Source organism: Aaosphaeria arxii (assembly GCF_010015735.1).
Source record: "Aaosphaeria arxii CBS 175.79 unplaced genomic scaffold BU24scaffold_8, whole genome shotgun sequence".
NCBI classification, from domain to species: domain Eukaryota; kingdom Fungi; phylum Ascomycota; class Dothideomycetes; order Pleosporales; genus Aaosphaeria; species Aaosphaeria arxii.
Window position 1 is genome coordinate 449,643 of NW_022983481.1, and position 12,358 is coordinate 462,000.

The 12,358-nt window shown below is 48.3% G+C and overlaps 3 protein-coding genes across 3 annotated transcripts; all 3 read left to right on the forward strand.

Moving 5' to 3' along the window:
- Positions 1–1,367: 1,367 nt before the first annotated feature.
- On the forward strand, positions 1,368–5,241 carry BU24DRAFT_267383 (sodium P-type ATPase-like protein). Its single transcript, XM_033522561.1, has 4 exons — positions 1,368–1,854; positions 1,915–2,180; positions 2,241–4,293; positions 4,350–5,241. The coding sequence occupies exons 1-4, from the start codon at positions 1,606–1,608 to the stop codon at positions 4,965–4,967; spliced, it is 3,186 nt and encodes a 1,061-aa protein (XP_033380331.1). The 5' UTR covers positions 1,368–1,605; the 3' UTR covers positions 4,968–5,241.
- Positions 5,242–6,869: 1,628 nt separating this feature from the next.
- Positions 6,870–7,879, forward strand: BU24DRAFT_465568 (uncharacterized protein; the record flags this gene model as incomplete). The annotated part of the gene is made up of 3 exons (XM_033532286.1): positions 6,870–7,036; positions 7,140–7,385; positions 7,441–7,879. The coding sequence occupies 3 exons, from the start codon at positions 6,870–6,872 to the stop codon at positions 7,877–7,879; spliced, it is 852 nt and encodes a 283-aa protein (XP_033380332.1).
- A 1,688-nt stretch (positions 7,880–9,567) lies between these two features.
- BU24DRAFT_435446 (alpha/beta-hydrolase) lies at positions 9,568–10,993 on the forward strand (the record flags this gene model as incomplete). The annotated part of the gene is made up of 4 exons (XM_033530094.1): positions 9,568–9,691; positions 9,811–10,030; positions 10,088–10,842; positions 10,899–10,993. The coding sequence occupies 4 exons, from the start codon at positions 9,568–9,570 to the stop codon at positions 10,991–10,993; spliced, it is 1,194 nt and encodes a 397-aa protein (XP_033380333.1).
- Between the last annotated feature and the right edge of the window lie 1,365 nt (positions 10,994–12,358).

The window sequence follows — 12,358 nt, forward strand, 5'->3', positions numbered from 1 at the left end:
ACGTTCCGAGCCTGGTGATCATCGAGTTGGCCACGGCAATGTCGGTTCGCATAGAGGAATGGGGCCCGCAATTCTCGTAGGGACACAAAGTCGTTGAGCAGGTTTTTAGAAGAAAGTATGCTAGACGTACGAGTCCAAGGTTGATATCCTGTTGCGAGGGCACAGGCACAGGACGAGGATGTGCCTGTGCTCATATAGTAAAGAAACGTGATGCCCACTGCGCCTTGCTGTTGTTATGGAACGAATGACGAAGCACAGAACAAGATGGAATCAGAATTGTTACCTGCAGACCTGCATGACCTTTTGATCAAGATTTTAGTCTCTTTGAAGGCCACCGACTTCAGGCGGGCTGTCCCAAAGGTGGTTTAGTACTTAGCACGCATTCTAGGCGTATTCTAGGCATATCCGCGCGGGGCTCGCCGAGAATCTGACCTGCTGGGCTACAGAGATAAACAAACCGAGTGAGCGAGGAGAGACGAGTACGCCTAGATACGCCTCGTGCGTTGATGGACAAGCTTCTCCACCGGTCTGCTGTGCTACCGCTGAACGTCTGCAGAATAAGAGCAACTGGCGATGCACGATGAAGAATACAAGAGACTTGGCTATGGCAAAAAGCGTTTGAAGGATCGAATGAGGAATGGATGCTAAGAGGGCTTAGAGTGACCTCTATCGGGGATCCATACAGACAGATAGAGTGAGACATGAGGAGGCGTGGAAATGATTGGATTTGGAGGGAGGCGATGACGTTGAAGGTGTTGAGAAGTTGTGAGAAGTTTGCCGATTTTTCCGTACTAGCGTCTTTCCCAATAACAAGCGCGACTCGGCGTCGGACTTGGTATTGGCGTCCTCCGGGCGGAAAGGGCGAACAACCAAGGAATCCCGCCGCGCGCTAGTCTTCTCAGCCATTCACACTCCAGCCCTCCACCAATTCACCACTCACCATTCACCATTGACCACTCATCCCTCCCCCCATGCGCCATTCACCATCCACACATTTCCATACGGTCTCCTACTCGTACTGCAATCGTTGTCTGCACGTCTATACGTCCGCACACTCGTACTAGATACTGTCTGTGACCTCCCCCCCCCCTCCAAGATGGTCCCATTCCATCCCACACATGAACCCTGAAAGAAACCCCACCGACGGTATGCGATCGATGAGCTTGTCATACTCATGGTTTTTCCTTCAGTCTGTTCTGCTATCCTAATCTTGAGAAAGATGGGTCAATTGAGCACCAAAACATATCTCACGAGCATTCAAGTTTGTCTCAATGTGTTTACATGATAACGGCAATGACTGCTGAAAACAACGGCGGAATTTCCATTTACCCCAGAGGTGGTCACATCTTCCGCTCCAAACCGCCCCGCCCGGAATCTGGATCCTTTGTTCATGACGTTTTAGTTTCGGTCCCAAGGTATCTGGCTATACGTGCCAAGTGCTGGGCTTGGCTTTACGCCATACCTCTAGCCCGCCTCCCACTCCACCATGGGGGGTAGTGGATTGAGCTCGAGGATGGATCTTTAAAGGTTTCGATTCCCCCCAGCTCTGGGTTGCTTGTCTTCTGCAGCTCTCCTTAGCATTCATTCCCAGGAAAATCATTCGCCATGGGAAAGACAGGACCGTCTCTCGAGGGGCATGTCTCCGGACAGTCCAACAAGCCTCTCACCAAACCAGCACATGCTCTGCCCTTCGAACAAGTCATCCAAGAGACAGGATGCAACCCCGATGAGGGTTTGAGCGAGGCAGAGGCAGAGAAACGCCTCCAAGAGTTTGGTAACAATGATCTTGGAGACGATAAGGGCGTTCAGCCTGGTAAAATCTTGCTACGACAAGTAGCTAACGCCATGACTTTGGTGAGCTTTCCCCGATCTTCACCCAATTGTCGCTTTCAGTCACACTAACAACCTTATCAGGTGCTTCTTCTTGCTATGGGTGTCAGTTTTGGAATCAAATCGTGGATTGAAGGTGGTGTGGTAACTGCTATCATCCTGCTTAACGTGATTGTGGGCTTCTGGCAGGAGTTCAATGCTGAAAAGACAATGGACTCTTTGCGATCGCTTAGTTCGCCTACTGCCAGCGCCATTCGTGGCGGAAAGAACTGCACTGTCGCTACGGTTCAGATCGTACCTGGTGACATGGTCGAAATGAAGACTGGTGACACCATTCCTGCAGATGTTCGGTGAGTAACTCGCAAATTGTGTCACTATCATGGGAAAATTAACACTAACACTTTCTTCAGTTTGATCGAAGCACTCAATTTCGAGACGGATGAGGCACTCCTCACTGGAGAATCTCTACCCGTGAATAAAGACGCAGAAGCCACCTTCGATGAGGACACTGGCCCCGGTGACCGTTTGAATGTTGCCTACAGCTCTTCCACCGTTACCAAAGGACGTGCTCGTGGAGTCGTCTTTGCTACTGGAATGTACACTGAGATTGGATCCATCGCCGCCTCCCTTCGCCAGAAAGGTTCTCGCGTTCGTGAAGTCAAGCGCAAGCCTGACGGAACCGCGAAGCCTCACCGATATGCCCAAGCCTGGGGTTTGACTGTCACTGATGCCATTGGTCACTTCCTTGGTGTCAATGTTGGTACCCCTCTCCAGAAGAAGCTTTCCCGGCTCGCGCTGCTCCTCTTCGGTATCGCCGTCGTCTGCGCCATCATTGTTCTCGGTGCCAATAAGTTTGTGAACAATCAGGAGGTTATCATTTACGCCGTCGCAACTGGTCTTTCCATGATTCCCGCTTCGCTTATCGTCGTCTTGACCATCACTATGGCTGCTGGAACTAAGCGCATGGTCGAGAGGCACGTCATTGTCCGAAACCTCAAGTCTCTTGAAGCCCTGGGCGGTGTTACCGACATTTGCTCCGACAAGACCGGTACACTAACTCAAGGAAAAATGGTTGCAAAGAAGGCCTGGATTCCTGCCAAGGGTACTTATTCCGTCGGATCAACCAACGATCCCTTCAACCCCACCATTGGTGATCTCAGCTTCACTGCCAAACCACCGAAAGAAATCGACTTCGAGCGTGAGGAACCAGCAGTCTCGCACAACGAGCTTCTGGAGGGTAACGAGCATTTGCTAAACTATTTGAAGGTTGCTTCGCTTGCCAATCTCGCCAACGTCCACAAAGCCGAGGGCGGCGAGTGGCACGCCCGCGGTGATCCCACCGAAATCGCTATCCAAGTGTTCGCTTCTCGATTCGAATGGAACCGCCTCAACTATACCTCCGGCGAATCTCCAAAGTGGAAGCAGATTGCCGAATTTCCCTTTGACTCTACTGTGAAGAAGATGTCCGTCATCTTCGAGGAAACTGCCAGCGACAAGAAATACGTTTTCACCAAGGGCGCTGTCGAGCGAGTGATCTACTCTTGCACCGACTACTTCAATGGAGAATCTGAAACCGCCGCTGAGATGACTGATGCAATCCGCGATGATATCCTGGTCAATATGGAGTCTCTTGCTGCCCTCGGCCTTCGTGTCCTCGCACTCGCAAGCAAGGAGTGGAACGGTACCTACACCAAGGGCCAGGAAATCGACCGCAACGGAGTCGAGGATGGCTTGACCTTCCGCGGTCTTGTTGGTCTCTATGATCCCCCTCGCCCCGAATCTGCTCGCTCAGTGCGCCAGTGCCAGAAGGCTGGTATTCAGGTCCATATGCTTACGGGTGATCACCCCGGAACTGCTCGTGCTATCGCTGCCGAAGTTGGAATCTTGCCATCCAACATGAGCACTCTTGCCAAAGATGTTACTGACGCCATGGTCATGACTGCTGGTGCATTCGACAAGCTCTCTGATGACGAAATCGATGCTTTGCCCCTTCTTCCCTTAGTTATCGCTCGATGCGCCCCTACTACCAAAGTACGCATGATTGATGCCCTCCACCGAAGGAAGTGTTTCGCGGCCATGACTGGTGACGGAGTGAACGATTCCCCATCTCTCAAACGCGCCGATGTTGGTATTGGTATGGGTACTGGTTCAGATGTTGCGAAAGATGCTTCCGATATCGTTCTTACAGATGATAACTTTGCTTCTATTCTTAACGCCATCGAGGAAGGCCGCCGCATGTTCGATAACATTCAGAAGTTCATTCTCCATTTGCTCGCCCAGAACATTGCTCAGGCATGCACACTACTCATTGGACTTGTCTTCAAGGATGAGAGCGGTCTCTCAGTCTTCCCCCTTTCTCCCGTCGAAGTTATGTGGATCATCATGATTACCTCCGGTCTTCCTGACATGGGTCTCGGATTCGAAATCGCAGCACCAGATGTCTTGTCGCGACCCCCTCAATCGGTAAGTAGATCCGCAATTCCCTATTTGAACGAGATCGATACTAACTACACTACTAGCTCAAACGTGGTGTCTTCACCTTGGAAGTTATGTTTGACATGCTCGCCTACGGTCTATGGATCGCCGCACTCTGCCTCGCCTCCTTTACGCTTGTTCTGAACGCCTGGGGTGATGGAAACCTTGGCGTCAACTGCAACGACTCCTATTCCGATGCTTGCGATACTGTCTTCCGCGCTCGAGCTACTTGCTTCGCCTGTCTCACCTGGTTCTCGCTCTTCCTTGCATGGCAGATGGTGGATATGCGCCGCTCGTTCTTCATGATGCAACCTGGATCTAAGAAGTACTTCACGCAGTGGTTCTTGGATGTCTGGCGCAACAAGTTCCTCTTCATCTCCATTATGGCCGGTTTCATCACCATCTTCCCAGTTCTCTACATTCCTGTTATCAGTGACACTGTCTTCAAGCACAAGGGTATCAGCTGGGAGTGGGGCATTGTCTTTGTTGCTACCATCCTCTTCTTCCTCGGTATTGAGGCTTGGAAGTGGGGCAAGCGTGTGTTCTTCAGGAGACGCGATTCGAAGGCAGGCATCAGGAGGGGCAGCATTGATCTCGAGCAGAGGGTCTTCGAGAGGTATCTCTCGACGGCTGTCAGCACGGACGAGGAAGAGAAACGATGAGCACTTGCGATCGCATCTCAAGAGCAAGAAAGGATTGTTTACCGCCTGCTAGGAAAATGCCAGCAGAAGGATGTTGAATGAATCACTATGAACAGATTACTGATAGCCATAAGAGAGGCTGATGAGAGTGTCCACTTTGGTGAACACGATTATTTTATTGCATGCGGCGTTCAAAACCAGGCTTCGTTGCCTCATGAGAAACCTCCTCCTTGATTTGGCGGGAGTAGAAGGGTTTTCTTCGATAATATTGATTGATGATTTTAAGCTAGATATCACTACTGTTGTTCATAAGCCAATACAAATCTATATATACCATATCCATCTTGCGCGATAGAGTTCAACCCATATTCACAATACTCGTAGTATCCACCAACCCAGTACCAACCTCGCCTTAAAAAACAGTCTGTTGCTATAAGTTTCTAAAGGACGGCCAAGCTGAAGACCAAGCAAAGAGCGAGTTGGCTTGAGACTTGAGAACTGGATACCCCGCAAAAGGGAGGGGAGCGTGACCAACCGCCATTACTCAACTGGTGAGGTGGATTTGGGGCATGTGCATAGCGAAACGAATACAAGGCCTCCTCGTATCGAACAAGCCCGCAATCGTTCGGTCCATGCGTCTGTGCATTCGTAAAAGATCATCCCACCCCGCCCCGCTACTTGGCATTTCTTCCGTCCCAAGCCCGAGAACTCCTTGGCTGGTCGTGGCATTTCGTCCCATGCGCGCTTAGTGGAGGAACTGTCTCGCTTAGTCGCTCTAGTTCGGCCGAAAGTGGTATCAACATTCCGTCAGCCCAGCCACCGTTCGAACTACGAACCTCTGGAGCAGTCTTGGGACCTGGTTCGAGGATTCAACTTTCGAAAAGGATCCCAGCATGGCAGAGGCGGAGAGAGCCTCATGCGTGCCGACATCCACCGGGTCCATAGCTGCCTCTATTGCCAACACGCAATTGACCAGCCAGGAATCTCCAACGACCCACGCCAGATAGGCAAGGAATCAATCATAGTCACTCGTTCGCACCACAAACCGCAACTATACCAACAAACAAAGCTCAGGCCCTTGCCAAGTCCTCTCAAGAACCCTCAAGACCCTTCGCTCACGAGATGGATATGTGGCTCAGCATGAATTGTCTTGGGAGGTGGACTTGGGATTTCTATGCCAGCACGCGCAGTCTGTCATGGGAAAGAGGATAAATGTAACTGGGTCTCCCCCGCCGCATGGCAGTCTGTGGCTGATGTTGAACGAACGAAAAAGCGACCTGTCTTACATTTCGCATGGCGAACCAAACAATATTATACCAATCGCCTCCCGTGGAATTCGAACATCCTTAACGTTGGCCTGATCGACCCTTGACTGATTGAATGTGGCGGTTGATTGAAGCAAAGAGACGGATGTAATCGTACACGCATGTACACAAAGGGCCATAGGATCCCATCGAAATAGCGATACTTCAAAGTTGCCTCCTGTGCCGAGTTCCATGCATGAGGACCGGCGTCATTGCACACGATAGCTACGCCATTAGGATATCCCACGCAAAGCAACACAGTCGGACCACTTCCGGAAAAAGAGGGGCATCAACGAAACAGAACAAGGACGAACAGAACGTCGTGTCTTGCCTGACATCTTTGTTTTCCCCATAGCAATATTCCGTGCTGAGGTGTACGCGGCGTATAACTTGGTTGCATACAACCTGTGCCGATATTGCCGTTCCCGGTCAGCCTGAAGGACGATTCCGCATCATTGTTGCATAGCCGTATTGTCTGCCTTCCCTGTCGCCGTTGGTTCCAGTATCGTTTCCATTGCCGGGTATTGGAAATCGCGTGCGTCATCGTGAGGAAAGCACAAAGAGCCTGCAGTAGAGGACAGCGGATCAACAGACGTGGGCTGGGAATTGTGCGGTCAAAATGCAAGCGATCAAGATGAGGCATGAGATAACCTCTCTGGCTAGCCATGCGCTTGAAGCGCGAAGAATTGAGAATACGGATTCCGGTGCGAAGGAAAACCATAATCTTTCGCCAACGGCGATAGGTTTCCTGGTCCCGCTTTTCATCGTATTTTTGATTGGTCCTTTGTAAGAATTCCCTATTTCCTATTTCGTAACATTATGAATCATATGAGAATGAACTTGTGTGAATTATTCGCTATGCAGGACCCAGCGCTAACGACACATACAGCATGTGCGTGTACTTCGTCCGGAGACGTCAGACTTCGAGACGACAGCCTGGTAATGAACCACGACAGGAACGAGCATCGAAAACCAGGAAGCCAGCCGACAGCAGAGATGAAGCAAGGAAGAAACTCGAAAGCGCGACAGAAATATCGAGCCTCTCGAGCCAAACCGCGTCAACTACGTCCTGCGTGAGCGACGATTGCGAGAAAACCGCCTGCACGGAGGTGATATCCATTTTGGAAAAGGAATGGTACGCTTTTTACATATTCCCGTCAAAGAACAGAATTGAACTAACATCTCCCAAGCGCGATATGCCTCTCGACCTTACACTCTCCAGCACCACCTGCGCCAGCGAAAATCCAACATCACCGCAATGACAGCACCAACACCACCACCACCGACACTCCATCCCCAAACCCGGAATCACTATACAATCTCTCACCATCGTCGTCTTTATCCATTCACGAAACACTCGAAAAGCCAGAACAGATCCTCCGCCTCAAAGTCTGCGGTCATGAGTTCCACGAGGAGTGTCTGGTGTCTTGGTGTCGGATCCGGAAGTACAGCTGTCCTATCTGCAGGGCAGCGTACTACGTTGTTCCGGAGGAGAAGGAAAAGGATGCTGGGCAGATGGTGGAAGAGCGAGTTGTTAGGGAGAGAGATATGGAGGAGGGGAATGCGGGGATCCGAAGCGATTCCGCCGCAATGCGAGAAGAGGGGAGGAGTCAGGAAATGAGAAGATGAGCTTCATGAATGGGATTTAACGGTTTTACGGCTTTGCTTGTTTTGGGATTTGGCATTGATTCGGACAGGGCGTCTTTGGAATGGGACCTGGTCTGTCTTTTGAGATACCTTATTGGGATTTTTTGAAAGGGTTTTATATTGCATTAAGTTGTATCATTAGGTTGTTTACTACACTCCTCTTTTGATTACATTACCTTATCTTTCTTCAAAGACATACTTGAGTTATGTTCCAAAGATTGATCCCTACCGTATCTTTCAATCTTGACATCGAACGAATGGCAGAGTATAGGGAACAGTCTGATATCAACCCTGACCTATTCAAACAGAACGGAGCATCACAACAATCACGTACCACTATTTCAACCAATACATTGTCTTTTAGCTGTGCTATGCTTATATAGTTCAATGCATTGTCACTTAAACTAATGCGATCTTCAGACACGGGAGCGTTACGAAAACAATGGAACAATACCGGCAGCGAATGTCACTCTCATATTGCACATCTTAAAAAATGTCAAAAAATATACATTCTCCAAATAGGAAAAGGTTCCGCGACCACACATCTTCGCTGTCCACTGACGCAGATCAAAGACACGGTCGTAATCTCTGCGTGAGTAACTCCATCTCGTCCATGCTTACTTCAATAACATGGGGTGATTTTAATAAGCTGTGCCATTTCAATGCTTCATTTGACCAATAGCTACTGGTCACTGGGTTTGATTTCAGCTTCGAGTCGATATGCAAGACGGTTGGGGAGGCGAGAGCAAGTCTGCTTTGTGGGGCATTCACCCAGAATGTGACATTTTAATGTCTACTAAGCTTGCAAAAAGTCCTAAAGGTATGTTAGAGCATGGTGATTAAAATACTTTATCAACTTGGTGCATGAAGATCGACGTTGAAATAGTTGCATTGAATGATGAATGTAATGTTTGATAGTTATTTGATATTTGACATTTGAATTTTACTTACTTTCAGAAGTGGTACTGTACTAGAAATTCCGAATGGAATTTCTACACGGATGCATAAGTGATTATCTAGTTATGACACAGTGAGTGTCCCACTTTCAAATTCTAGACTCAATTTTTTTTCTAGAATTGTTAATGTACTAGAAAGAGCGTAATGATGGTGGTTATTGTAAATATTGTATCAGAACTTTGTGTCCTACACCAAGGAGACATTCCTTCATTTTCCTGAAATAAAAAGACAGAAATAATCAATTATAATTATGATAATGATTAAAGTTGAACTCTAACTTTCAAATCTGTATTTTCTGACGCGGAATCTTGTGGTCTGTGATATAGATCGTCCACATTCGGTCTCAGATTGATAAGCTGCAAAAACATGTTCAAACAAGTATCTTCATTTCAATAGAAAATCAATTCATTTCACTAGTAGTTGAAAAGTCTGCACTATAATGATTTGCGCCGTTCCCTCCTCAATCATGACGTCCGCTCCGTTACTTTTCGGACATGACGCTGTATAGTTCGTGATTAGTGCGGGGCGAATCTGCCCTTGAACACCACGAATTCATCAAAGAGAGTGCATTTCTAACTCTACCGAATGTACAGATTGGTGATATTGTAAATGCTCTTTTATTGCAAAAGATAGCATGGGAATACCATTGATTCGTTTGCAGCTCTCGAGATAACTATCTGCGCAACGGAAAAAGACAAACAACAATTGATATCATGTCCGACATCAAGCCGTTCAACCCCAAGATACCGCAAGAAGAAGTCGAAAGATTATTCCGGAAAATTGGAGATACGAGACTGCCCTCGCAGCCGATTGTTCCTGACGCAGGAGAAGATTATGGTACGACTGGACTGGTTTCCTCTGTACTCTGTACTATCTCGTGACTACAGCTGGCTTCCCGTCTTTCGCATCGCCTGACCAATGTACCAATTGTTCGCTAACTTTTCGAAAATCCGTAGGACCTTCGTTGGAATGGATTAACAAACTGTATGATCATTGGCTGAACAAATTCTCGTGGAGTGATGCACAGGAGAAGATAGCTGGATGGAAGCACTTCAACACTGAGATCGAAGGGTTGGAAGTGCATTTCATCCATGAAAAGGCTCGGACGGATAGTAGGGCAAAGAGGGAAGTATTCCCTTTGCTGTTGGTGCATGGATGGCCGGGAACATTTTATGAGTAAGTCGAATATAAACCTTCCTAACACTCGTAAAAATACTTTTGATATGACCGAAGATTCCAAAACATCATGGAACCCCTACTTAACCCAGACAACGCTTCATCCCCCATCTTCGACCTCGTGATCCCCTCCCTCCCCGGATTCTGCTGGTCACAAGGCCCTCCCCGAGGGTGGACACTACAAGACACAGCGCGGATATATGACGAGCTGATGAGACGCCTCGGGTACGACACCTACGTTGCGCAAGCGGGAGACTGGGGTCACTGGGTCATCCGCGAACTAGGCTCTGGACGATATCCCTCCTGCAAAGCCGTCCACACAAACATGTGTCCCGGGGCTCCCACCAAAGACACCAACTTGACTTCGAAGGAACAAAACGCCATGGATCGCGCACAGTGGTGGATGGGCAAGCCCTTATACGAAGGACACATGGGCTACGCGATCGAGATGCGAACCCGACCGCAGACCATCGGCGTAGCGTTCAACGACTCTCCAGTGGGAATCATGATGTTCGTCGGCGAGAAGTACAATGAGCTCGCTGACCCGAATCTCGGCACTGCGACGCTGGATGATACGAGGTTTGTGGATGATGTATGTGCGACGTTGTCGTTGTATTTCTTCACGCCACCGTCGATTATGACCAGTATGCTGTGCTACTACAATAACGTGAGGCACGAGGATTACACGGAGTTCAATGCGAAGAGGGAGAACCTGATTAAGGTCCCGTTAGGGGTGAGTTCGTTTCCGTACGATGCGTATCCTGTGCCTGAGGCTGGAGCGCGGGAGACAGGGAACTTGAAATGGTACAAAGGTGAGTGATTGGCATGTGTTTCGAAATTAAGCAAACAGAGCTGATATGTCGTGTAGCGAGAGATCATGGTGGCCATTTCGCCTGTATGGAATGCCCTGAGGATATGGTTAGTGATATCAGGGAGTTCTTTGGCAAGTTCTATTCACCGTGAATGAGGTTTCGCATAAATCTTGTGTTATTGGTGCATATAAGGTTCGTTTGACATGTGTAAAGCTCCATCGTATAACATGTGAATACCAATATTCTATTGAAATCTTTTGTCAAAGCGAAACTAAAAGATGACTTCATCCACCCCGATGTGGAAGGTTGTGACTGCTCTTACGTCTCTCAAATTTGTCCAAATTTTGCAAAATGATACTAGTCTTATATTTCCTCAATTAGAAGTTCTGCAGAAGAAGTGCGGCTGAAGGAGATTTTTCCACGGTCAGGCTGATTGCTCGCCACCACTATTAGCGTACTTGATGAAGCACCATGATGCGCGAAGTACGGAAAACAAATACATGTTCATCCACCCTGCGCCGTGTTCCCGAATCCCAGCATATAACCGACCACCTATTAAGAGTTCCTACGACCGTTGTCGTCTAGAACCTCCACAAAAGCAAGATCACATGGGCGTGAAAAGCAGTTTAGCGTGTTTGTGGAGAGCTAAACGGGGCTTTCTACGGAAAAGGAAATAGGGGGAGATCATGAATCGCAAATGCATGAAAGTCAATATTTACTAGGAGGTAGTCTGCCCAAACCGGCGTGTATCAACAACTAGTTGAGACGAAGAGTTTGTCATTTGTTTTGTTATTTGTTTGTTATGCTTCGAAAGTTGAAACCCTGGATTCTTACTGTGGTGATACGGCGAAGTGTCTGGTTGCGTATGGTGGCGGCATACGCAAGGGCGACACACGGTTCAGGGGGCGGAAGAGACAGACAATAACTAATGGAGGACCGACTATTATTGGAGGGAGCCACCGAGTATTATCTTGCTTTTCTATGGAGAACTATTATGGATTTCAGATAGAAGTCTTCTTTTTTTGTAAAACGTGACGACGAAGAAGACGGTTCAACGAAGCTTATTGCCAAGTAGATTAGTCTAATTCATGAAATTGCGTTTTGTACAAGGCCTAGAACAGTTGTGTTGCTTTGCGACCCGCGATACTACAGTTAGTTACTATAGTTGAAGGTCACGAAGAGGATGTATAATAACACAAGCAGAATTGAAGGATACCCTGGTGGACAATGGCATTGGACCAAGACAGAAATACACGGGAGTTGAGTAGCACCAGCATCTCCTGATCCGAGTATTCGTACACATCTCCATGCTCAATGATGGGCTTGAGAAGGGTTCTAGAAGAAGCTGTGTGGTTTACATGTCAAATTAATGTAAGCCTTGCAGTCTGAAGACAGAACCATCTAATAGGGTGCCTGGTAATAAGACAGTCAGACTGGATGACGGTCCCGTGAACCCGTGAGCAGGCGTCGTGGAACCCGGACATCTAGTGGCGACGACGAATCAGAGAAGGCGAAA